Source organism: Bidens hawaiensis, unplaced genomic scaffold (genome assembly GCF_021521415.1).
Source record: "Bidens hawaiensis isolate Kalapana, Puna unplaced genomic scaffold, B.hawaiensis_p1.1 tig00007041_1, whole genome shotgun sequence".
Taxonomy (NCBI): domain Eukaryota; kingdom Viridiplantae; phylum Streptophyta; class Magnoliopsida; order Asterales; family Asteraceae; genus Bidens; species Bidens hawaiensis.
Window position 1 is genome coordinate 620,523 of NW_027491483.1, and position 25,904 is coordinate 646,426.

Here is a 25,904-nt window from a genome sequence, read left to right on the forward strand (position 1 = left end):
TTAAAAGTAGGGTGCAAACGAGCCGAGCTCGACTAGGCTCGTTTACTATTTATCAATTATTTTTTATATAATTATATTTATTTTTATATACTTTTTCCTATTAAAGTTTTATGTATATAATAGTATATATATTATTTAGTTATTTTTATTTATTTTTCATAACATTATCTATACTGATTAACAATTATTAAATATATATTTTAAAAAATTATATATATGACAGGCTCGTCTAGGCTCACGAGCCGGCTCGAGCTCGGGTTCGATTAAGCTTGGCTCGATCTAGCTTTTTAACGAGCCGATCTCGAGTAGCTCGCGAGCAGTTCGGCTTGTTTGCAACCCTAGTCAAAAGTATGATAAAAATTGACTTAAAAACTCTTTGGCTTATCTAAATAACCATGTACTTAACACAAAATAACACTAACTATTATGCTATGAATTTAATAATTTTTTTATGATTAATTCTTATCAAAACTTATTTCAATAAAAACGTTATTTTACTTAATAAAATTAGATAAAATACCTATTTTATTTCATCAGCCGGTGTTAGGTGGAAGTGAAGATGGACGGTAATGGGTTGGTGGCGGTGCGTGGCTTCAGAAAAGAGGAAGAAGAAGGTGGTTTGCATGTATGATGTCACATATGGCAAATTTTGACAACAAGGCGTGTCACGCATCAGACTAACGGGGCTAAGCTGCTGTTAGTCGCGGACACTTGGAAACAAATATGACTTAAGTTGGGACCGTTGACAGTCAACTCGTTAATTGGGACTGTTTTTTTTTGCCAATAGTCCATAGTTTGGATTATTTAAACCAATTTTCCTTTAATTAAACCTGTTTGACTTGATTAACCCAACTTTTACAACCCACCAACCAGATTACTACCTGTCAACCCATTTGACATGTTTAGACTTTAGATAAGTGGGTTAAACGAGACATGTTCGGGAGTTACACGAATTTAAGTGTGTGCGATTTAGATTTTCACGAATAATAATATGGATGGTGTCCGGGTTGAATGGTTGACACCCCTTGTTTGCTGATATTTTTACCAATATCCAATAGAAGTCTAATTTTAGTGTCAACACCAACACTAGAAGCAAAAAAATTGCATTTTCATATTAAAAAAGACAAGATGATTTACCACAACTGAACAAGATATACATATAACAGACTCCCAACGTTACAAGACGTTTAATGAAGGTTTTAAGTCTAAATGGTACCGTTCGCATAGCAGTCTTTAAGATGTTGAAGTGCTTGTCGGATAGAATCTTGATCTTGGTTGGAATATTTCAAGCAAATGAGACGCTGAACCACTCGATATGTCATCTGAATACCTTCATATTGCTCATTGTTTGCTTCCTTCATCTTCACTTCCTGTTTATTAAATAACAAAATTATCAGCAAATACCCGCATGCATGCACGAGTCGAGAAAATCATAAACGAGACACGTTCACCTTCTCAGTAATCCTTGAGGTGATATTTCTGGCAGTCTCGATAACTGAACTTGGTAACCCTGCAACTCCTGCTAATAAAAGCCCATAATGTGGCACATGCTTTGATCCGTCTTTCAGCTCAAACTGTTTTATGTGGAATCAAGTTAGAAACACACACACACACGCATACATATACATATATATATATATATATATATATATATATATATATATATATATATATATAAACAGAGATATGGAAATGTACAAACACGGTTAAGGTACCTTGAAATCCAATCGGTTGTTTCTCACTTCAACGTCAAAGTGAAGAATCTTCACATTTGGATACATGGTGGCTAGTGCTGATAGCTTTTCCATATGTGTGGCAAATATTGTGTAACTGAAACCAAATAACAAGCACTCTTTCAAGTAATTTGGTAATCATAAGATAATAGCTCTAGCATCAGATACGTGGCTTACGCTTTGAGTGCTAATAGTTTTTCACAGCAACTCCACGCAATTGCAAGACCATCAGAGGAAGATGTAGCCCTGCCCAACTCATCCATCACAACAAGACTCCTGTTACAAATTTATCTAACATGTTACGTATTTGCGTGAGTAAATCACCAACTTATTTTGATGATATCAGTATAAACATACCTTTCAGTGATATTCTGCAAGATAAAAGCCGTCTCTTTAATCTCTGTCATGAACTGCAAAATCAGATTTGTTTATCATTAATAACGTAACTCCTGATGATTAGTTACTTTCTGTAAACCTTGTGTCAAATTAAGTGACCTGGTCAGTAAAAGGTGAGGAAGTAATTTAGTATTTAGTAGTTACCGTGCTGGAATTTGATTCAAGATTATCAACTGTGCCCATCCTTGTAAAAACACGATCAACGACCCTTAGAGTTGCAAAACGGGCAGGAATGTAGCAACCAATTTGAGCAAGAATGACAATTAGACATATTTGTTGAAGGTATGTACTTTTTCCACTCCTGAAGAAAACAATATATAGTTATTGTTATACTTGAGCTATAGAATACATCCAATATATATTTATTTAATTTCTTACATGTTGGGGCCCATGACAATCACCATGTTTGAAGCCTCTGAAAGAAAGATATTGTTGGGCTGCAAAAATGAAAAAAAAATCAAATATATGCTCTAAAGCACATAAATTAATTCACGAAAGAAAGGAGTATGACTTACAACAAAATCATTGTGCACACTTTCGAGTATAGGGTGTCTTCCAGCATCAATTGCCAGTGGTCCATTCTCTATCAGTAAATATTATAAGTCAAGCATTTATGTCAAACATTAACAAATAGAAAAAGCATCATTAAAAATACTTGCCTGTGAAATGAGGCCGGGTGTATCGATCTACAGGCTTGGTTGAAATCATGTGAGCAAATGAATTAACAATCATATCTAACAAGCATAGAATCTCAGCTAGCAAGGTGAGCACAGAGACATCCTCCCGTATTGCATCCATTAAGGCTGCAAATTGATGAAAGGAAAATAACATCTGGAAAGTGTTTCCACAATATTACCAACAAATGACAAGTGTGCATATATAACAGGTATCAACAATCTCATGTGTTTCATGTAGGAAACGAAAGATGATTCAACATGAAATTACAGTACAATACAATCTGTATAAAACAAAGATTACTGTATACACTGACCTTCCAGACAAAGTTCTGTATGTATATAACATTCTTTGGCTGCAGACTTGTTTCTTGCATTTAACTGCAGATTTGAGGCAACAATATATAATAAGCAAAAACATAGGTTTATTTATAATCAGTTTTATATCAAAACAAAATTATCAATTGATGATGATGCTCACAGATGCAAGATCCAGAGTTGAGCAATGCACACTATTCCCATGCTTCATAACCTAAAATTTATCTCAAAGGCACATACACACATAAGCAAAACGACTGAAGGATACTAAAGACATGAAGAAGTATCTGTTTGCTACCTGAATGAACTTGCTGGGAAGCTTTCCCTGTATGTCCTTCTGAGGGATACTGAAGTAAAACCCGTGTCTGTTATTAAATGGGATTTTCAAATTTGGTAGCTTGAAATCTTCACGGTATTTATTTGCAAGGTTGTGTATAGCTGTACATATTAACCAATAAGAGGTTGCATATTACGCCAACTAGAGCTGAGATCATTCAGTAAGATAGATCACCTTCACTGGTGTCACAGAATGATCTTCGTGCTATATCCAGAAATCCATCAATTCCGGCCTTCACAGCAAAACACTGCTGTGTCCGCGCAACAAAAGGAACCCGTGCATGAAGTACATCCTCATCAATCACTTCCCCAATTCTGAAATTACAATATATTTTAAGAAATAAAGTGAACTTCAGGGCTTTAAAAGGTAATGATGAAACAAACAAATGACTTTACCTTTTCCTTATAGAAGCATATTTTTCATTCTCACATACAGATTTGTATATATTTCCAAGAAGAAAGCTCTTTGCATCTTTCAATACCTAAAAGACCAATCTAGATAATATATAACTATGAATTGATCTATAGTTTGAGCATACAAATAAAAGAGTTTGTGTATGGACCATTGAGAGAAGTGGCAAGGCATCCAGAGCTGTTTTAAGAACAATAATGCTTGATATTAGAACTTGGCTCTTTCTAGCATTATCAATGCCCACGACCTCATTAGTAACTTTCTTTGGCTTAAAACAGAAGTTACAGAGGACCCTGTCTGAATGTAAACAAGAATAACTGAATAAGTACATCACTTGAAACTAATAAGCCTTTCAGCATTCTACTTGAAGCTTTCTACAACATGCACTAACCAGTTTCTTTTGGAAATTTTCGAAGAGCCTGTGACAGCCCAAAAAACAGTTGCTCATTGGTCATCAACTCATCCTAGAGTTGAGCAGGGATTATCAAGTTAGTAAATTATCTTCTGGACAGTGTGAAGATAGTTCAATGAAAACTATTAATGAAGATATATCATGAAAATATTCCCTTTAAGAGCATATTCTAGACTTTGGAGTTCCTTTACAAACTGATTGTTGGAAAGTCATTAGAAAACTTGGCATATATGATAAACAATAAGAATCACTGACCAGGCAATCAAGCCGAGCTTTGATAGTTTCTATATCTTTCAAAGGTTGCAAGAGATTGGCACGAAGAAGTCTAGTCCTGCACCAAATTAATGGATAAAACCAACGAAGTTAGAAACAGTTTATGTCCCATGGGTATAATATGCCATTCTCAAAATGAATTTCAGGCACACAAACTTTGACAAGCAAGCTTACTTATCAAGCAAATAGCGCTAGGAGGCATTCTGGTCATTCCTATACTATGTTTGCAGGTGTTTTTAAGTGCAAAAACTCATAACTAGTTTTCTGATTCTTCACAAAAGGAAAGGCAGAGGAAATGGACATATCACATAATATTTATATGACAACCAAGATAATCCATGAAAAGGTGAATGATGTCAATATGATGTGAGATTAGCGTATCGATAGTGTACCCTCCAGTAGTTCTTGTTGACTTCAGAGTCTGAAATAAACTTCTCTTTTTGTTGCTTGTGCCCAATAGTGTAGAATGCAGTGGCTCTATAATCTCCAAGTTGTGAACACTATCAAGCAGATAAAATGCCATTACCGTAATTATAATAAACGTTTAGTTGTAAGTTTGATAGGCTTCGAAAGACTACAAAATATGGAAACGTTACCTAGTTGCATCAATACTCATATGGTCAAATGATCCATTAAAAGTCACCTGAGGGATGAATAAAGATGAAAGGAAATAAGAAATAGTAGAAGAGACAAGGTCACCGTGAGAAGAAACTAAATGACTTACTAATAGTGAATGATTCATAATAATGATTCCTTTCTCTGCTTCAATCCTGTGTAAAGCAGATTTACAACATATATACATAAACCAGCTATGATAAATACAAGTAGATATATTGATCTGATTAAATTTCATAAAACTAATGGTACCACTTGATAGTTGCTGCAGCAGCAGCCAAGCAGAGATAATATTGCTTGTAATAAGTATCCAAACCAAGTGCAGAAGGTTCTTTAGCAGCTAAATTTTTTACCAGCACAGCGCCCTTCAAAAACACATGCATAAGTACTAAAAATACCAATAATATCATGTATAACTATTGAGAAATGCAATACAATTGAATATTACTAGCATTACCCTTGTATCATCAAAGCAACCACGAACCATAGTTACCTGCATATATTAACATACACCAAAAACCTAAATCTCCAAACCACAAACTAAACAAACGAAACAACATTTTACACAGAACAGATATTACCTTCCGAATCGAGGAATAAAACTTGTCAAACAATTCAGACACTCCAACCATGCCATCAGGCGCTAGCTTGTTAGGAGGAACGATAATCACTATCGGATCGTAAAAATGCAGCAGTGTCTTTGTATTTTGATACGAACTACTAGTTTCAATATATTCCGAAAGGTGAAGGGAAGCTGATCTCAAGTCAAAAGCAGCCACTCCAACCTAACAATAAGATAATATCTCCAATCTAGATATTCCGAGTCTACTCATATTCAAATTCATATTCCGAGTCTAATAGGTAGGGGTGTTCAAAAAGTTTGTGGCTCGTGGCTCGCTCGAAGCTCGCACAAAAAATTAGCTCAAAAAAAGCTCGATTCTAAACGAGCTGGCTCGGCTCGTTTAGATTAAACCATAAACTTTAATATATAATAATAATAGCATACCAAAATAAAAAAATAAAAATAATACATATATTATGTCACTCGAGCGTTATAAATAAAGAACAAAAATAAAATATATAATGTTAAAAATTCTCTAGTTATAAATTTTATATAAATTGTTGTTAAAAGAATAATATTAAAAATAAATTAACTAGCTCGAGCTTTAAACGAGCCGAACTCGAACTTGATTTTTCAGCTTGATATAGTTGCCGAGCCAAGCCGTTTTCAGCTCGATATAGTAAACGAGCCGAGCTGAGCCGAGCTCTAAACGAGCCACACTCGAGCTTGATTTTTCAGCTTGATATGTTGTAAACGAACCGTTAGCGAACTCGAGCTTGATTATTCAGCTCGATATAGTTAACGAACCAGCTCATTAAGTTCGAGCTCGCACTGGCTTGGCTCGATACAGGTTAGGGCTTGGCATAACAAAAGTACGAACAATCGATACAAATCTCTGTTAACACACATCGATAATGTTTACGAAAACAATTAATATAAATAAACAATTATACGTATCTTCTACATCGTAGCCCTAATTTCAACGCAGAGTTAAGTGCATATACATATTTACATACACATATATTTATATATACAGATTCATATACACAAATTAATACAGTTATAGTTATAATTAATACCTCCTTAGCTCGATTCTCTATGAGTCCAATCACGACGCTTGATCGTTCTCCAGTCTCGTTTTCCATTTGTGGTTCGAACGTTATGATTTATGAATGCGCGCCAAATTTATACTCGAGCCTGGGCTCTACGTGCATTAATGACTTGTAACAGGTGGGCTTGTGATGCATTGATAACTTGTACGGTTGTAATTAACTATTTACCGCGGTTAGTCAAATTTATTGACTTGCCTAATTGTGTTTTGACTGTTACGTCAAAGTTACTTTTTTCTTTTTTTTAACAACTAACTTATATTTACAAACCACCACTATTTACAAACCATCACTGTTAGGATTGAATCGACTATCATTTTAAAACTAAACCATCTTTGTCACCACACCAAATGGTGTGGGTACTAGGTACGTCAAATTAACTAACTCGGTAACTTGTAAATTTTTTTATTTTTATTTATTACCTTTTAAGTTTATATTCCAAGTAATCCGAGTAAAATTTTGAACGTGTTTTTACTTGTAATTGTACATTGTTTTAACACTAGTTGTATATAATAAATTTATGTTATACTTTTACATAATCGGCAACCAGTATGTTTTTCTTTAAACGACAACTCACACACTTTCTAATTTATTTCTAAATTACACGTTAATTGATAGTTTGAATCTATACCATTCGAAAAGGCAAAGCATTATCAAACTTCTTGATACCGCTAGAACAAAGACCTTTTGGTTTGGTAACTAATATGTGAATAATTTAAAAAAAAATATAATATTAAGTGTATATTACATATAAGAATATCATATAAAGACATAAAATCACTGTATATCGTATAAAACAAGGGGGAAATAAAAAACGTTATTTGACACAAAATATTATATAAAAGGGTAAAACTTAAAGTAACAAATTAATGTTAAGTAAGTTCATTAGACAAAAAGTGTTTTAAAAACAATTTAGAGCAACCACATAAGATCTTCTTTTTCGCTCTTCAATTATATCTTACAAGCACTATGTATAAGTTTCTATACAATTCTCACAATTGTCTACTTAAAATATAATTATATAAAATGCACCATGATAATGTATTAAATATTTATTAATATGTGATACTTTATTTGTGGAACGATGTAATTTTCTTAACATTTGGCAATGTTTTTCCAGGTGATATGATTCATCTCATTCATGAAATCTTTCCCAAGCATTCATGTCCAGTATATAAGCGAAACCCGAAAGAAAACAAAAAAAATCGGGGTATCTTATAAGCTAAATCGCTCAGTAGGTAGACATTTGACCGAAGTTGACCCAACGAGTATAGCCACAATGATCAAACCATTCTCAATTTACATACATCTTCCTCCACTTGATTTTGTGCAGTAAATAAACATCAGCATGATGTTGGTAAATTTGATATTATCTACCAGAGTCTCTTTAATCGATCATATGCACATTGTATTCGGTGCTTCTCTTCGATCTTCAAGTTGTATCCTTCATTAGACTATACAAAACATTAAACATCACAATCAAATCAAATAATAATATTAAACCCAAGTTCAGATAAACGGCTTACCAGTACTGTGAATATATTTTGCGGTATGCTGTCGGTTTCTTTCTTGTAACACTGTAATATTTTCCAAACTCTAGCATCCGCATTCATCAGCAGGAAGATACCGACAACCGCAAGTATCCTGACTGAATGGTCAATCGTTACAGCTTGACCGTTTTTACCATCAAAAGTTAGTGAATCATGTCCCAAGATGAAAGACGACATCACGTTCAACACATTATTTAAAATCCTTTCACTCCCATAGAACAAAATGAAACAAGGCAAAATATAGTAACGGCTTCTGCTCGTGTTAATGGTGTTGGTTAACCCAATATCTTCTTCCCCAAAACTCTGCATTCAACATAACACAAGTTAAAACCTATTATGCATCATGACAAAGAAACACTAAAATTAAAACATACTTACGGAAACAACATCAATCAAGTATCCTGGAAGCACGCTTCCGAGTTTAAGGATGCTCTGTTCGCAAAGTTTTGTGGGCTTTGAGTCAACTGTAATAATCATTCTAAGCAATGCACACGTGTTCTCCAATGATAGTTTATTTGACTGAAAGTAAAAAAAAAATGTATAATTAAGTTTAAAAAATCATGCATGACGCAGATAATTTTCATATAAACCAATGATCATTAATACAAAACTTTAACAAAAACCGGCATGGTCAACTTACAATCTGGTCAATAGCTGCTTTCTCTAGCATCTTAAACACAAGATGATCATCACCAATTTGATGTAGACAAGAGCAAACGACACTAGTGACAGACCTAAAATGTCCAGTGTTTGATTTCTCACAAATCTCCACACCGAGTGAGCCACTTTCTGATTATTAAAAAAATGCAAGAAGTCTTAACAAAGATCATATTTTACTGGGAAACAAGTAAGAGAAAAGTGAAAGAAATTGCTTACCAGAAGACACCTGATACCGTGATAGTAATGTGATGAGGAAACTGATATAGTCAGCAATCTGGATATACCCAGCTACATAGGCACAATTTATAACTTCCAAGAAACGAAACAAGAGAGATGGATCCAGATCAAGGGCTGCTTTTAATTATGGTATTTGTCAGTTGGTGAATAAAGAAACGGATTGTTTTAAAAGAATGATATAATACTTACACAAACAACAGGCGGTTATCGACTGAAGCAAAGATGGGTTCATGACAGAGAAGTAATAAAGACAGCAAATAGAAAGTTCTTGAATCTCTCTTTCAAGCTTCATAAAAGGACCATAGGAAATAACTCCATCACGGGAACATGTACTGTAAAATTCTCTCAACAAGTACTGCATGTTGTCAAGCTCCTGTGAGTGGGCTCCACGTTGTCCCAAATGAAGTTGAAGACGCAATACCGCCTGCAAAATTTCGGTGCAAATTTAAGTGGAAAATGGTTTGAAACAATGATAGGCACTTGTTAGTGAACTACCTTGGTTACTGATGGGTTTTTATCACCCGAACGGGTTAGCAATAAAGGAATCTCTCTGATCCAAGTTATCTGAAAGTCTGCAATTTCTGAATCACTTGTGTTTGGGGATACACAATATGTTTTCTGTAAACCAGATAAAGGAAACTAGTTAACAAAATACAATGTTTCATGGTAAATATAGAGATGTAAGTGAAAGAGCTTACAAGAAATAGCATCCTTCGACTGCTAAAAGACAAACTAATATCATTGGAGACTCTGGATCACATTTTTTGAAAACCTCTGTAAAAGCCTGAAATATGCATCATTCAGAACCTTCAACAGCTACATGAAATAATACAATGGTGAAAAAGGATATTATATACATATAATGTTAAAAAAAAACCTGAAGAATATGTGATTTCCATGCATTGTCCACTTGAATGACCAGTTTAGGGATAAAAGGAATAAGCGAAAGGGAATGCTTCTGGAAAAATGCTCTGCCACAATGCACTACCTGCAAAACACATATTCTATCGGTTTCCATGGCTCGTTTAACCAATATTCATTTGGTAAATTTCACATGACATAACGATAACATAGATATGCTTCAAAGTGCATACCTTCTCAGACAACGCATCTACAATGAACACCAGGAATTTATCAAGAAACGTGGATGGGCGAGCTGACCAATCATATAAGCAAAAGAAGATTTCTGAAACTATTACATTCATCATAAAAAACCTATTTTCGACCTGCAATGCATACAAGGTTCACAAAATTATATTGATAGGTGAACGGAAAAATACCAACAAAACAAGGAAACGTATAACCTTCTCTGATGACTGATGTGTGGGACTAAGGGGAAACACAACAAATAACTTCTTCAATAGCTTTTGCAATAAATCTAGATCACTTCTACTCTTGCCATAAACAAAAAACTTAACAACAAGATCTATACTTCTCAGTATAGAAACCACAAAATCAAATGATTGTGTTTCCATTGTCAGACATGAAGGCATAAAATCCTGGAGACCGCTAACTAATATAGGCAAAAGGTCCTTCAATTCCTTTTCAGTCAAGGAAAACCCTATCATGTCAAAAGTATAACTAAAGAATTTGAGTGATTATTATAAAACAAATTGCAGACAAAAGAGCATTATGAATATTAAAATTTATGCATACAGTATCTAATTTCACTTACCAGAGTGATCTTCATGTACTTCAGATTCAAAAGCATGCAAAATTATTTGATCAGCAACAGCACAAGGAAGTACATTATCAGTTGAGTTATTATCTTTCTTATTACACGACAACATAGAGAGACAATACGCCAAACCAGCAAGAACACTCTTAAGCTTTCCCTTGTCATGCAAATTAAACTGGTTCTTCTGCAACATCTCTTTGTAATGTTGGATGATCTGTAGATGAAAAAACAAACTTATTAACATTTTTTTCCATGTAAAGTATAATATATATAAAAAAATACCTTTTCGGGAAACATGGAGAATGACACCGGGTAGTGCTGGACAACCAGGTCAAGAAACTTGAAAGCCATCAAACGAACTTCAAGTGTCAAATGTGTTATTGCATTGAATACATGCGCCATCATCAAAGATATGAAAGTTCCCTGGTTATCCTGAAGAAGTTAAAAACAAAAATTAAATACACAAACAATAAACAAATGGCAATAGCTAAAAGGAAGAATATGCCAAGCACCTCTTTACAGGCAGGAAAAATAACCGTTTTTAAAAGTTGATAAAGGTTCTCTCGCACAGTTTTGTCTTCATCACTCATGCGCTCACGCAGTTTTTCAATAACAGGGAGTTTATGCATTTTCAGTTCTGATGGATGATTGAGGAAGATCTCCCTAATACCGATCAATGCATCTTGAATGTATAACAGATAGTGTTAATACTTTGGTTAAATTCAAATTCAATACTTAAAACTTCATGTTCTATAGATCATCATAGTACTGTTCAGGTACCGTTTCTAATTATCACCTAGCCACATTATCATGCATCATCATTTAGAATGTCTATACAAAAGTTTTACTATGCATCATATACATTAGATCAATCTACAATCAATACACCTTTCACAATCTTCTGCAAGTTTTTATTTGATGTTGCTTTATTGACTTTGGACAAGACTTTGTATTTCGTATATTATATTAAAAATTATAAAAATAGAATATGCAAGAAATAAATGAAATACAAATAGGCGTGCGCACGAGCTGAGCCGCTCACAAGCTACCTGAGATCAAATCAATAAAAAGCTCAAAACGAGCTGACCTTTTTCGAGCTCGAGCTGCACCTCAAATAAAGCATGTTTAGTTATCGAGCCCGAGCACGAACCTTGTATGGGAAGCTTTAGGCTCGTCAAGCCTAGAGTATTTTTAAGTTTCACCTCTTTTGGACTTCTATGTATTAATTTCAGTATTTCACACTCCAAAAGCCGAGATCTGGTTCGTTAAAGGCACTACACGAGCTCGAGCTGAGCTTACGCTTGTTTAAGATTCTTCTCAAAATATACAATAATAATAATAGTTATAATAATAATAATAATAATAATAAATGTATATAAATTAATTAATAAACAATAATCGATCCAAGCCCAAGCTTGAAAAAAAGTACTCAAGAGACGAGCTCGAGCTTTAGAAAAATGAGCTCGAAACCAGCCGAGCTAGAGCTAGAGCTTTAGTACCTCTGCGAACTTTAGCATTGTGATGAGATGATTGCTGAAGCAGCTCTTTTAGAGTGAAACCTTTCTTGCTCACAGCTAAACCGGCCTTCTCGGATGCCAAACTTTGATCCGGTAATATAATCGCTACACATAATAATTACATCATTCACATCAAACACCATATATATCAGATGCTAAAACTAAAATACATGAATTCAGTTTATCCACATTATTATTATTATTATTATCACCTTTGGATCTGACTTCAGTGCTCGTAATTGCATTCTTCGGTGGCCGCAACTTCTTTCCGATCTTTCGCTTAATTTTCTACACGATTTCATAACGCATTTCAAATTCTCAAACTCATCCGTCATAATATTATTGATGAATGAACGATAAATTGATACTTACTTTAAAATCTACACTGCGTTTTTGCTGCTTATTCGATTTGGTCTTGTGATGGACCATCTTTGATCGATTGCTAGGGTTTTGGACAACTATAAATCTTAATTTTGCCGCCAACTGAAACGGCCAATTGCAACACGTATTTTTTTATGTTTACGAATTGGGGTTTTAAATTTTTACAGTGGTAAGTTGAAAACCGAATTGATTCGTGAAATGTTCGTGAACGGTTCGATGAGAAGTTGGTTTATTTAATAAAAGAAGGAACGTTAAACGAGAGAACACGGGTGCATGTTTTTCTGGTTGATTTATGTATGTTCGTAAACACGTCTGTTTATGTATGTTCAAACAAACATATATGAACATACATAAACATACGTGTTTACTAACATACATATATGTAAGTAGTTATAATTATATAAATATAGCATAAAAGGAGCTAGTTTAGTTTAAATTATATGTCTATTTGTTCTATTATATTCCTTTAAGTTTGTGTTGGAAAACTGTTCGTTTAGATTTTATAAAATCAAACATGAACACACATGTTTTCTTAATGACCGAACACGAACACAAAAATTTGTTCTATTATATTTTCTTGTTCGTGTTTGGTTAAAGTTAAATGAATAAGCACGAACATGTTCATGTGTATGGGAATCATCGTTTAATAAGTTGGGCTTTTAGATTGAATTTAATATTGGGTCGAATGAAGATTTACTCGTTAATTCATTATTGGGCTTACAATTTTACAAATAAATACACGAACAAACATAAGTTATGTTTATTTGAAAGATCAAGAAACAAAAACTGTATAAAAGACACCAATTACAAAAATTGTTTATTTGAAACATGGTAATGGTTGTTTAAATTGTTATTAAGCAAGTAAAATGAGCATTAAGCGAGCATAAATACACGGTCGTGTGCAATTGAAAGTTTTAACCCGTAAACTCGAAACTCGTCAACCCATTAACTCGATGCAAATTATACACGTTGTGCTCACTGTTAAGGGAGGAAACAACCCTTCATCCACCACCAATAATGTAACTTATAACATAAACACTAACTTAAATACCGAAAAGTAATAAAGATGCCTCAAGGGTCAAACTTTACAAGCTTTTCATCCGCACACACTTTAGGAATTCTTTGAGCCACTTCCAAAATTCCAATCAATTCTCTAGCTATATTAATAGGTTTGGTTTCGGTTTATTTGATTCGATAATTTCTTTGGTCCAAACAAAAGCCTAGCCGAATTTAGGTGGTTCAAAACCTAACCGAGAAAACTTAATTTGAATTCGATTTGGTCTTGAGTCTTGACCCGATAAAATTTATTTATTTTACTAAACTTTGCCATTATTTGTTCGTGTTGCTTCATTGGTAGCAGGCATGTCCTCCCTAGTGGAGATGCCGATTTGATTCCCGCTCAGGTCAAGTCAACAGACATTTAGGTGAAAGATCGAATCATGGCTTTAATCCTGGGGTTGAACCCGTAAATGTGTGTGTGGGGGGGGAGGGGGTTGGTTCACGTATTCCATCTACAACTTTTTCGTCGTTGGAAAAAAAAACATTGCAAACTTATTTATTTTTATATGTTATAGTTAAAACCTTAAAATAGGACGACCATAACTACAGTCCAGATACTCGATTCTTCGTGGGTTTCTCCGTCTAACTAACTAACGTCATCATATTCATGTAACCGATTCCTTGAATTATACAAAAAACCTCTGACAACAACATAGAATCTGTTATTTGTTTTACAACACAAACAATATCATATCATCATGGCTCTAACCAACCACTCAGACGATTTAGACCAACTTCTCGACAGTAAGTCACTTTACTTATTATTTTTCAATAATTATGATCATAATTGTTTTTTTTATGTATTAATTATTATGTTATGTTTTGAATCATAATTAGGTGCTTTGGATGATTTCCAGACTATTAATCTTGCCTCCTCTGCTCAAAGGTTTTGTAATTTCACAACTTTTTTTATCGAAAAATCGAAATCATATTGTTTTTGTATATAAGGATGTTGAACGGTCGTGTTCGTGAGTTGGCGGGACTAACCTGAAACGAACCCGAAAACCGTGTCAGACACGTGAACCTGAATATGACGTATTCGTGCTTGACCCGAAATTTTTTAACTTTTTTTAACACTAACCTGAAAATCGTGTCGGCACGTGAACCTGAACACCACACGCATATTCTCGAGTTAACCTGAACACGTCAATTTGACCCGAAATTTTTATTTTTTAAAATGAACCAGAACTTGACCCGATCCCGAAAATCGTGTCAGGTGTGTGAACCCGAACACAACACACGTATTTGTGGATTAACCCAAACATGACCGTTTGACCCGAAATTATTTTTTTATTGTTTTTTTATCCAGCTTAATTTATTTTATTTTATTTATATAGTAATACTTTAGTTAAAATTTTAAACAAAAAATACAGAGTTATTTAAAATAGTGGCATTTTAATTAAAAAAATCTTGTCAATTTTTTTTAGTTTTAAATTTTTGCATTAGATATCCAACCGATTTAATTTCTTACATAAAATATACTTCAAAAAATGAAATGGGTTAAACGGGTCAACCTGTAAACCTGTCAGGTATGACATGAACGCGACTCGTTTAACTAAATAGCTTCACGAGTTCGACCCGAACCCGTGAATTTTATGTTAGGTCCGCTTCATGTCAGAAATTCACACCTGTAGTTACTGAAGTCTTTTGATTTGGTGATAAAGCAGAGATGATGGGGTTAAGAAAGCAGAGGAATATTATTTGCCTAAAGGGTTAGAAGTAAGAAGCAAGAAAAGCCGAACGAGTCGCGTGTTTCCGACACATTAAATAAGTTGAGGGAGCAAACAAGGGAGACTGTTAAGGGTTTGGAGTCTATAAAAAGTGGCGGTTTCGGATATGATCATGATGATAATGATGCAATGTTGCAGGATTTGGTCAAACAGTTTGAAGAACTTACAAGTTCTCAGGTAAACTTGGTTCTATGGTTTTGTTTTAATCATGATTTGTTACTTGTTAGTTTGGTTATAACTTATTTAAGGCACTAAGTATGTTCTTTAGCAAAAGTTATTTATGTAAATGATATTGAAAGCTAAGTAATTTAAAATGAAAACTTTTCAAGCAAACAACTAAAAGCTCAAGTTGAGCTTAGGTTAAACGAGCTCGAGTCCAAGCCTAAAAATAAGGCCGTTAAATAAGCGTGCCTGAGCCCAAGTTTCATTTGTCGAGCTTGAGTAGGTTGGCGTTCCCATACGTATATAGAATTTAATATATTAAATACGTATTTACTTGATAAATATTATATATACAAAAATTATGATAAAAGCAACTAAAGAATATATATTATATTGTATATAAAAGTTATAATTATATATATAAAAGATTAATGTCAATGTATAAATAAATTAATGAAAAACAAGTCGAGTCCGAGCTTTAAATAACTGAAAGCTCAAATATTGAGCCCGATCTTGACATACGTTAGCTAGGGGTGTAAATGAGTCAAGTCGCTTGTTAGCTACTCGAGATCAGCTTGCTAAAGGCTCGAATCGAGCTAAGGTTATATAACTTAAATGAGTCCAAGCCCAAGCTTAAATATAAACTCATTTAGTAAACGAACCCGAGCCCAAGTTTCGTTTATCGAGCTTAAGTAGGATTGCGAGCCTATACGTATATAATTTAACATATTAAATATGTATTAACATAATAATTATCATATATACAAAATTATGATAACACTAACTAAATAGTATATATTATAATGTATATAAAAGTTATAGTTATAAATATATATAAAAGAATTATATAACTATATAAAAATATTTATAAATGCTCATAAATAAATTAATAAAAAGTAAACGAGTCAAGCTCGAGCTTAAATAGCTACACGTGAGCCGAGCTAGAGCTTTATAAGAAAGAGCTCAAAACGAGCCGAGTTCGAGCTTGAGCTCGGCTCGTTTACACTTCGTCATCACATGGAAAGTGTGCAGCTTAAATGGGACATGAGGAAGGACTGTCATATTCAGTTATAACTGTTTGGGAATTAAGAATTACTAAAATACCCTTATCTTTTATTTCTCCAGGATTTGGAGTCTATGATGGAGACAATGATGCAACAACTTTTGTTAAAACAAGTTTTACATGAACCCATGAAGGAAATAGAACAAAAATACCCGAAATGGTTACAAGACAATAAATCTAAATTAAACAAAAAAGAATACGACCGTTATGTTTGTCAGTATCGGCTCATAAAGGAGCTAAACACGGTTTATGAGACCGAGGTTGACAATTTCGTCAAGATCAATGGACTCATGCAAAAAGTGCAAGAATGCGGCCAACCGCCAAATGATATTGTGAAAGAGCTTGCTCCTGGTTTTGATATATCAACATTTGGCCAGCTGTAAGTGCTTAATTATGCATCTTTAAAAAGTATTCTTATAGGTTGACTTTTCAGGTCAAACATATTAATATTATAACATAAATTTGAGACAATTTTTTTGAAATTTACTAAAAGTTTGACACATGTTTTGAACTATATAGCAAATATTACAAAATCCAAAATATCTAGATTATCTTTGAATTAAAAAATGTAAGACATTTGACCATAAAGGTCAAAGTGGGCTTGATTCTTGGTTCATTGTGTGCTGACTTTATTAAGTCTTTGGTTGCAGATCACCAGAAATGCTTGATTCTCAAGGAAACTGCTGCATAATGTGAGGAAGGATATATTTTGAAAAATAATAATAGTTATATGAGAATAATGTTGTTGTTTACTTGGAAATATCTGCCTACAATTTATTATAAGAATCGAATTGGCGTCAAGCGTTTGAGCTTGTCAAGTGGAACGTCAAGAAGTTTTAGCTAGTAAGTCTAAAACAATAAGGTAATGCACGGCTTTATATTTTGTTTATTTATATCGTAAAAACAACACAAAAATAAAGTAGTTTCGTACTTTCTTTTAGACTCGTTATGTATTTATATAATATTCCAAAATTTCTAAGAATAAATAATTAATATATTATTTATTTAAGATGGAGAAGTTTACTTAAGTTAGTAGAGAAATAAAATAATAAAGATGGAAGGATAAGTAGGCTAATTAGATGTAATTAATTATGGACCAAAAAGGAAAGATGGGGCTAAGGTCCATGAGCTTAAGGGAGTATAAATACCCCTTAAAACCCTAATCCTTTCCATTTTCATACATCTCCACACCATAGCCTACACCATCAAAACACACACTTAACCCAATTCCCGTTTTTGAGAAAAACACTCACAAAGACACAAAGATTCCCGGAGATCTAGCCGTCGGATCGGTCTCAAATTTTAACCGAGTATTCCTGACATATAAATGAAGATTTCCACCGAAAAGATCTTCGATCAGAGATCAGGAAGTCCGGTTTTTATCAGTAAAACCACAGCAGCTCAAAAGTAAAGATTCCGGCGACTGTTCAGCTGTTCCGGCGACTGTAGCGGCGGTTTCCGGCGAAGGTGAGCTGATGAGTTTGCAGATCGGGACGAGACGGTTCCGTGGCCATTTGAATCACTCAAATCGGAGTTCGTTTGATATGGTTTTGAGCATCTCGAGTGATTTCATACAAAAACCTCAAATGTACGTTTTTGTTGAAAAGATTTACTTTTCATGAACGGATTTACATGAAAATTGGTAGGATGATAGATCGGGTCTAGACAAATTGTGAAGTTGCAAACTTGAAGGTTAAAATGGACTTAACGAACTCATGGTTATGAACGGCTCATCTAAAATAGACCCTAGATCTAGTTTTGAACGTTTTAGCCATAAAGGTTCAAGCTTTATGCTAGAATATGGTTAAGTCTTGATGATGGGTTGATAACGAATGTAAAACGGTTAAGGAGGATGGGATATAGGTGGTTAAAAGTGTAATCATGGACCGTTAACCATTATCGAGCCTAAAATGGAATTAAGCTGAAAGCATCAGACAAGGGTTCTCGGACCTGAGCCTCCATATGGGTTCTCGGTCAACGTGGGAACTCGGTCAACCTGAGTTTTCAGTCGAGTTCTCGGTCAAATGCGGGTTCTTAGTCAACTCCTGTTTTCGGTCAAGTATAGGATTTCGGTCAAGACGAGTTCTCGGTGACCCAGGGTTCTCGGTCACCAAGTGTTCTCGGTCAACCCAAGGGTTCTCGGTCAGCATGTGGGTTCTCTGCTGAGAGTTCTCGGCCACTTGGGAAATGTTGTGGTCTGTAGGCCTAACCCAACTAGGCCCAAAAGCCAAAGTGATCAATGGCCTGATTTAACAAGATAGCCCATCTGTTTAAGAATTAAACAACAAGCCCAACTTAGAATCATATTGGTTAACTTAAATACCAACTTAATCAAGTTGAAGGTTAATTAACAAAAAATATATTACAGTTAGCCGAGCTCAGTTAAAGAGAGGAACTACGATAAACGGCGAGCGCAACAGGATCCAGGTGAGTTTCTAGCCCCATTTTTGTTATGTTTTCGGGCTGTGTGCATACTCGATGTGATAGTTAATACACTTACCTTAACTGGTAAGTGTGTGCCTTATATGGTTTATATGTTATGTAAATATATCTTAAATGTGAATGAACGCTTGTCGGTACGTGAACGATCTTCGGATATTTCACGTGCTAACAAGGGAGGTATGTTTATGATTATGTTTATGATTATTGAATGTGTATGATAGATATATGTACAATATATGAATATGTATGAATGATTAAAGAAAGTATGTATGTTATGGGTATGTAAAGACAGTATTTACGAAGATGAAGAAAGAGGGACCATACCCTAATAATATATGAGATAGAGAAGAACGGGACCAGACCCTAATAATATCTGAGATAGAGAAGTAAAAAGGGACCAGACCCTAATAATATCTGAGATAGACAAGAAAGGGATCAGACCCTAAATATATCCGAGATAAACAAAGGAAAGAGGGACCAGACCCTAATAATATCTGAGATAGACAAGAAAGGGATCAGACCCTAAATAATATCTGAGATAGACAAAGGAAAGAGGGATCAGACCCTAATAATATATGAGATAGAAAATGACAGTATTTTATATAATATGAAAGTAATAAAGTATGAATGTATGTATGAAATTATGTAAGGAAAGTAAGTTAGTAAAGTAATTATTATGTATCTTCGGATGCATAATTGAAGGTAAGTGTATGTATAATATGATATGTGATTAACTAGAACTCACTCAGCGTAGCTGACTTTTAGTATGCACGCATGTGAGTAGGATGAGACATCCGGCTTGAGAGGGGACACATGGCAGAAGAATAAGAGTTTGGCATCTGAAGACTCGAGTTGCTTCATAATTAATGATTTACTTTTGAAAGACAAGAATGCTTAAAGACAAGTTATGGATTAATATGTAATGTTTTATGAAAGTTTTATATTCCGTGCAAAGTTTTAATTCACTATGATATTAAGAACTGTGTTTATGAGTAAATCCAATGTCCAATGTGAGGCACCGGTAACGGAGCCTTACATATTTGTAATCTTTAAATAAGGTATCACGCAACTAGTTTTTTAAACCGGTTTGAACGAAACTAGTGAACCGATAAGACAGAACATAGGAACAATTTTGTTTTAGAAACAAACTAGTAAGAATATTTGTACAAGATCGGTATCACTGAAAGACAAACTAGTAAGAATATTTGTACAAGATCACTTGATACCATGCCAACAAATAAGACCATTGATATTAACACCATATAGTATACTGTATTAATACTTTGTTTTTTTTATCTATTTTATACATTCATAATTGGTTGATGGATGAGGATGAGGATGAGGATGAGGATGAGGATGAGGATGAATCAGAGTCACATCTTAAATAGAGTAAAAAGTAGCAAATAAAAAGAGACTATATACAATTATTATGTTTATTTTTATTATAATAAAAAAGTAAATACTATATTAAAACAAATATTTTTTTATGTCATGTAATTCTAGAAAGGAGACAAAAATAAGATTGATGAGAATGATTTTTGAAAAAAAATGGTTGTTTCATAAGGTTGACTAACTAATAAGTTTTAAACGGTTTTACCATAATTAAATATTTTTTCAAAATAGAATGAAAACTTTCATTACCATTCAATCAAAATTATTTATGGAAATCATAAATATCAAAATCTTTTAAAACAAATTATATATGTAATCTAATTAACAAAAATATACCATGTTTTACCTTCCTATATAACATTGCAGTATCACAACACACTTTTCACTACAACTCTTATCTTTCAGTACATCTCAAAATTGTGTGTTATGGTCAGAGACGGATCCATAAATTTTCGCTACGAGGGGGGCACAAATAAACCGGGTTAACAGGTAAGTCAGGTTAAAGAGAGCAAGGCCGACCAACCTTTTTGAAGGCCCATGGCGAAATGAACTTTCGGATATATATTGCACCTTCCTTTTGTTCAACATTTGAAACTACCATCAATCACTAAGTGAATCTTTCTAAGATGATATGTTAATCATCCGTACTGATTTTAATATATACTCCGTACATTAGTTGCCAAAGAACACAATCAAAGATGAAACCAACCATTATGAGAAAGCTCACTTGAGTCAAGATTCAAACTTGAAACCATAAGATTCAAACCTTAACAACCACCTTCACACCATTACACTAGAAATCCAACTGCATTTTACGGCACCTTCTAATAGTTCAAATTTTGTTAGAACAAAGTACTTATCAGTATTACTTTTTTAATAAAAGTTAAATCTAACAACAATTTTAATTTTAAATCTAATAAATTATATTCAATACTCTATGGTAATATAGCCACTAAAACTTTGTAAAATAAAGATAGGTTTATTGCATTATAAAATAAATAATACAGTAACAAAAAAATCATCCGTAAATTAAGATAAAGAAAGATAAAAAAGAATAAGTAACTACAATGAATAAAATAATAATAACTTGGACTTTAGTTGTAGCCTGTCCATAATTTATTTACTATACTAAACTTAAAATGTCTTCTTCCTCTTAAAAAAAAACTTGATTTGCTTTTTCTCTCTTCACTCATTCTCTTTTCTACACTCTCTTCTTCTCTTTTAAAGTAACATACGGTGGGCACTAAGTGATTATTGACTAAGGATGTGTTTGGGATTTCTTATTTTCTTCACCTTATAACTTATAGTGATAGAATAAATTATTTTGGTGTTAAAAAAGTGTTTGAGTATATAAAAATCCTTATCAATATCTCCTTACAAGCTAAAAATATAAGTTTTCTTATCTACTTATCAATATCATATTCCCATTAGACCCTCCTGGCTTCCACCATTCCACCCAGCCATCAAACATCGATTATTATTATCAACCCTAACCTGCTTCTACCATTCAATTCACACACCCAACTCATCAATTCGAGTAACTGCCACCTCAGCTAGCATTGAATTTGCTCCTACAATATATGAATCTCCTCATCTTCTTCTATCAAAAAAATACACGGTGGTGTCCAATTCGAAAAAAACACAGGTCATCAGGTTTGTACAATTCGGTTTTAAGTATGCTTGATTCTCATGTAATTTGTGTTTAAATCTGTTTGCGAGTTGTTTGATTGAAACATGTTTGGTGTTTTGTTGCTTTAATAGATTATGTGATGTTTATATTTCTTTGTGATGTTATTAAAAACCGGTTAAACCAATTTTTAAAAACTGGTTAAAAATCAGTTTTAAACGAACGTGAACCGCTTTTGTTTAACGAACATGAACACTAATGAAACAGGTACATCTTTTGTTTTACGAACATGAACATGAACATAAACGAACGTGAACCGCTGCATGAAAACAGTTTTAACCGCTGCAGCTTCCGGAGATGATTATTGGTTGCATAATAACAGTTTTAACCGGATTTTTTAACCAGCTTTTTTTTGTTCGTTAGTGGTTAACCGGTTAGCTGACTTTTTGGTTTTTTCGGATCCAACGGTCATATTATGACCTGCTGAAGCTGCTGTATAAAAACAGTTTTAACCGGGTTTTTTAACCAGTTTTTTTTGTTCGTTAGTGGTTAACCGGTTAGCTGACTTTTTGGTTTTTTCCGATCTAACAGTCATATTATGACCTGCTGAATGCTAAATTATGAGGGTATCTAGACTTTTTGGTTTTTGGTTGAATGAAACCACGGGTTGAATGACTTTTTGGTTTTTGTTTTTTTTTTGCAAATGAAATTACCAATGTTCAAGGTTCTAATTTATACTAATATACAATTTTATACTAATATACATCTGGGCTAATATACAATTTTATACTAATATGCATCTTGGCTTAGTTCTTGTTTCTAATTTATCTTTTTCTCAATATGCTAGAGATGAAAAAGTATAAAATGGTATAAACAAGCAATCCCAAACACTTTTTAAAAACAACTTATTCACTTATACAAAAATGTCCTTTTAAGTCATTTTACATCAATAAGTTAAACCAAACACTTTTTAAAAAATAACTTATTGTCTTATGTATCCAAACACTTTTTTGAAAACTCCTTATTAAAAAACCATATGACCTTATTACCTTATCACAAAAAGACCTTTTTCCCTTAAATAAGGAATCCCAAACACACCCTAATAATACACTAACGCGTGCCCACAAACACAGACACTCCGGCTGGCGGACGGTGGGCACCGGCCCACCCAAGCCCTAGATCCGCCCCCTGGTTATGGTAAGTAAATCCTTCTTTACTTTATCTTTAAAATACAGGTTTTCATATAGTCTTTTTATTCTTAAAGTTTAATAATGCTCTAATCTTTTGGTAATCACTGTTATAATCTTCAAAAGCATGTCAATGGAGCAAAATCATAAGCCATATTTTAGTTTTTTTGTTTGCTTCATATGGAATTTTTTTGCAAAAATTCATCTTGACGACATTCAAATACCCGAGGTTTCATTATTATTATTATTATTATTAATTTTGCAATAATTTACAATATAACTTGTGGTATATACATTTCCCCAAAACAATAATTACGTGGGAGGTTTATTTCTCCAAAATCATAAGCTATTCAACTGATTTATATACATTAACGAGGCTTATCAACATTGAACAAACCCTAGTACATATATATATATATGTATGCTATAAACATATGTTTTAGTAAGCATCTATTTTGCCATTTGTGCCTCAGGCGGTGTTGCAAAATGCGTAATTTGCCTTTGATTAACTGGATACCAAAACTAGAATTGACCGCCCCAATCCCCATTAGTTGCCATTGCAATGAAACCATCCCTTGGCAAGTCTAGGTTTTTACATTAACCACCAGTACCTGGAGACACCCCCATAGTAGAAGCAATCCTCATCGTAGCACAATTCAGTTTTACTGTTAACAGGTGCTTGTAAATGGGTGTCTTTATTAGCTAGTTGTTGATAATGGTGGTCGTAGGACTTCTCTAATTATTGTTACATTTGATATGACAGATGAAGATTTTGAAGAAATAAACCTCCCACATAATTTAGCACATCGTTATATTTGTGATTTGTTTATCTCTAAGTCAAGGGTGTCTCTTGTCACGATTGAACGCAATAAGGATGCCACTAATTTAACTTTTGGTATATGGATGATGAAGGATGGTATCCTGAAGTCACTTACAAAGCTATACAATGTTAATGTTAGCACACCATATGCATCATTAAGGGGGTTTAGAAAGAGTGGTGAAACTCTAATTGAGTTATATGATCTTCAGATTTACATACTTGTCGTTTACGAGCCCCGCTCAAAACGTATCCATACTCTTAGGATTTATGAAACTAGTTGTGCATCCTCCATGCATACCTACATGGAAAAACAACTTATTCTTGATAGGCTGAATCTTACGGTTTATAATGAAACTGAAGTCATCAAGTATTAAGATCATGCAAATTGGGAACGCCTTCAATCACCTCTTGTTTCAAGAACTCAAATCAGCCATTTAATTAGGTATAAATGTTTTTTTTTTAATTAAAGAACATTAAAAAATCTATGTTTCTATATATTGTAGTTGGTATTAAAGAACAGGGACAAAAGTTGAGTTTCAGTTTGATTAAAGAACTAATAGGGTTACGGTTAAAAAAAAATTGGGGGTTTTCATTAGATTAGTTCTTGTTCATACAAATCAATCAATCCTTCACACGTCAATTCAATTCTCAATTCAATACAATAGACCGTCCGTTGAACACGGAAGATTATGAAATTCCTGACAATCCAGTCTTCGATCTCTTGTCTGCTTACAAGGATAGTTGGGAACAAGGCTGTTCTCTTTTGGTCTCAGAGAATAGGCCATTATATGGCGGCAATAAGGTATATCTTGATTTCACAATCTATTCATCTGGTAAACTACTTGTGATAGTTAAGTCTATTGAACTTACTGCAAATCAACAAGATGAACAAGGCTTACTGAACTTAGTAAGATAGAATGGTCGATATCCTTGTGTATTCGACACGTGTGGTCGAGGGTATCGATTTGATTCTGGACGAATTTAGTAAGATAGAATGGGTGAATCGGGTAATAGAGAATGCTCGGATGGTCACCAAGTTCATTTCAAAAATCCCTTACCCACGGGCGTTTATGAAGATAATAGGGGTCTCGTTTGTCGTGGTGGGTCCCACCACAACGCTAACGCATTTCCATACTATTAATCGGCTGATAGATCTTGAAGGGGCTCTAACTGCCTTGGTATGCTCCAAAGACTGGTCTGAATTTTTTAACGAGGAGATGGTCATCAATTCTAGCTCGAGGCTTTACCTTATGAGCCAAAGTCATTTCTGGGATGATTTGAACTGGGTTTCGGTTCTCGTTTCCACTATGCTTGACCTACGTAGGCTCGTCTCCGGGATCACCACCCCCGGAATGAGTTACGTTTATGCCTCGTTGTATCAAGCTAAGGAGCTGATCAAGAAATGTTTTAGTGATGATTATCAAAGGTATTTGGCCATGATCGATGAGTTTAGTAATTGATGTTGGATATGAGTTTGATGAGTTTTATACCTAATTCTGTATGAATTACCTTCTTTTGTGAAATAATTGTTGAATCATGTTTGTAGTCTGATTGTTGCA

General features: G+C 33.9%; 2 protein-coding genes and 1 pseudogene across 3 annotated transcripts; 1 reads left to right on the top strand and 2 right to left on the bottom strand.

Moving 5' to 3' along the window:
• Positions 1 to 833: 833 nt before the first annotated feature.
• Positions 834 to 7,074, bottom strand: LOC143634315 (DNA mismatch repair protein MSH4-like). The gene is made up of 24 exons (XM_077102435.1): positions 6,811 to 7,074; positions 5,751 to 5,954; positions 5,627 to 5,662; positions 5,422 to 5,534; positions 5,279 to 5,324; positions 5,151 to 5,197; positions 4,947 to 5,054; positions 4,537 to 4,612; positions 4,261 to 4,333; positions 4,021 to 4,166; positions 3,854 to 3,939; positions 3,633 to 3,772; positions 3,420 to 3,559; positions 3,285 to 3,335; positions 3,121 to 3,184; positions 2,789 to 2,932; positions 2,645 to 2,712; positions 2,508 to 2,566; positions 2,274 to 2,430; positions 2,091 to 2,143; positions 1,911 to 2,009; positions 1,716 to 1,830; positions 1,452 to 1,574; positions 834 to 1,370 (listed from the first exon to the last, which is right to left on the bottom strand). The coding sequence occupies exons 1-24, from the start codon at positions 6,874 to 6,876 to the stop codon at positions 1,206 to 1,208; spliced, it is 2,379 nt and encodes a 792-aa protein (XP_076958550.1). The 5' UTR covers positions 6,877 to 7,074; the 3' UTR covers positions 834 to 1,205.
• Positions 7,075 to 7,958: 884 nt separating this feature from the next.
• LOC143634296 (uncharacterized) lies at positions 7,959 to 9,997 on the bottom strand. The gene is made up of 7 exons (XM_077102417.1): positions 9,986 to 9,997; positions 9,783 to 9,905; positions 9,477 to 9,711; positions 9,267 to 9,401; positions 9,031 to 9,179; positions 8,769 to 8,909; positions 7,959 to 8,693 (listed from the first exon to the last, which is right to left on the bottom strand). The coding sequence occupies exons 1-7, from the start codon at positions 9,995 to 9,997 to the stop codon at positions 8,325 to 8,327; spliced, it is 1,164 nt and encodes a 387-aa protein (XP_076958532.1). The 3' UTR covers positions 7,959 to 8,324.
• A 4,561-nt stretch (positions 9,998 to 14,558) lies between these two features.
• LOC143634279 (peroxisome biogenesis protein 19-2-like) lies at positions 14,559 to 17,742 on the top strand (annotated as a pseudogene). Its single transcript, XR_013153826.1, has 5 exons — positions 14,559 to 14,666; positions 14,760 to 14,808; positions 15,590 to 15,829; positions 16,940 to 17,256; positions 17,528 to 17,742. The product of XR_013153826.1 is annotated as a peroxisome biogenesis protein 19-2-like (transcript).
• The last annotated feature ends 8,162 nt before the right edge of the window (positions 17,743 to 25,904 follow it).

Coding starts and splice junctions, on each gene's coding strand:
- LOC143634315 (XM_077102435.1), bottom strand. CDS start 6,876: ATGGAAAACGAGACTGGAGAACGATCAAGCGTCGTGATTGGACTCATA. Junction 3,336..3,419: donor TTCCCAGCAAGTTCATTCAG/GTAGCAAACAGA, acceptor GATAAATTTTAG/GTTATGAAGCATGGGAATAG. Junction 2,010..2,090: donor TTGCAGAATATCACTGAAAG/GTATGTTTATAC, acceptor AATTTGTAACAG/GAGTCTTGTTGTGATGGATG.
- LOC143634296 (XM_077102417.1), bottom strand. Junction 9,402..9,476: donor GATAACCGCCTGTTGTTTGT/GTAAGTATTATA, acceptor AATTAAAAGCAG/CCCTTGATCTGGATCCATCT. Junction 9,180..9,266: donor ACGGTATCAGGTGTCTTCTG/GTAAGCAATTTC, acceptor TTTAATAATCAG/AAAGTGGCTCACTCGGTGTG.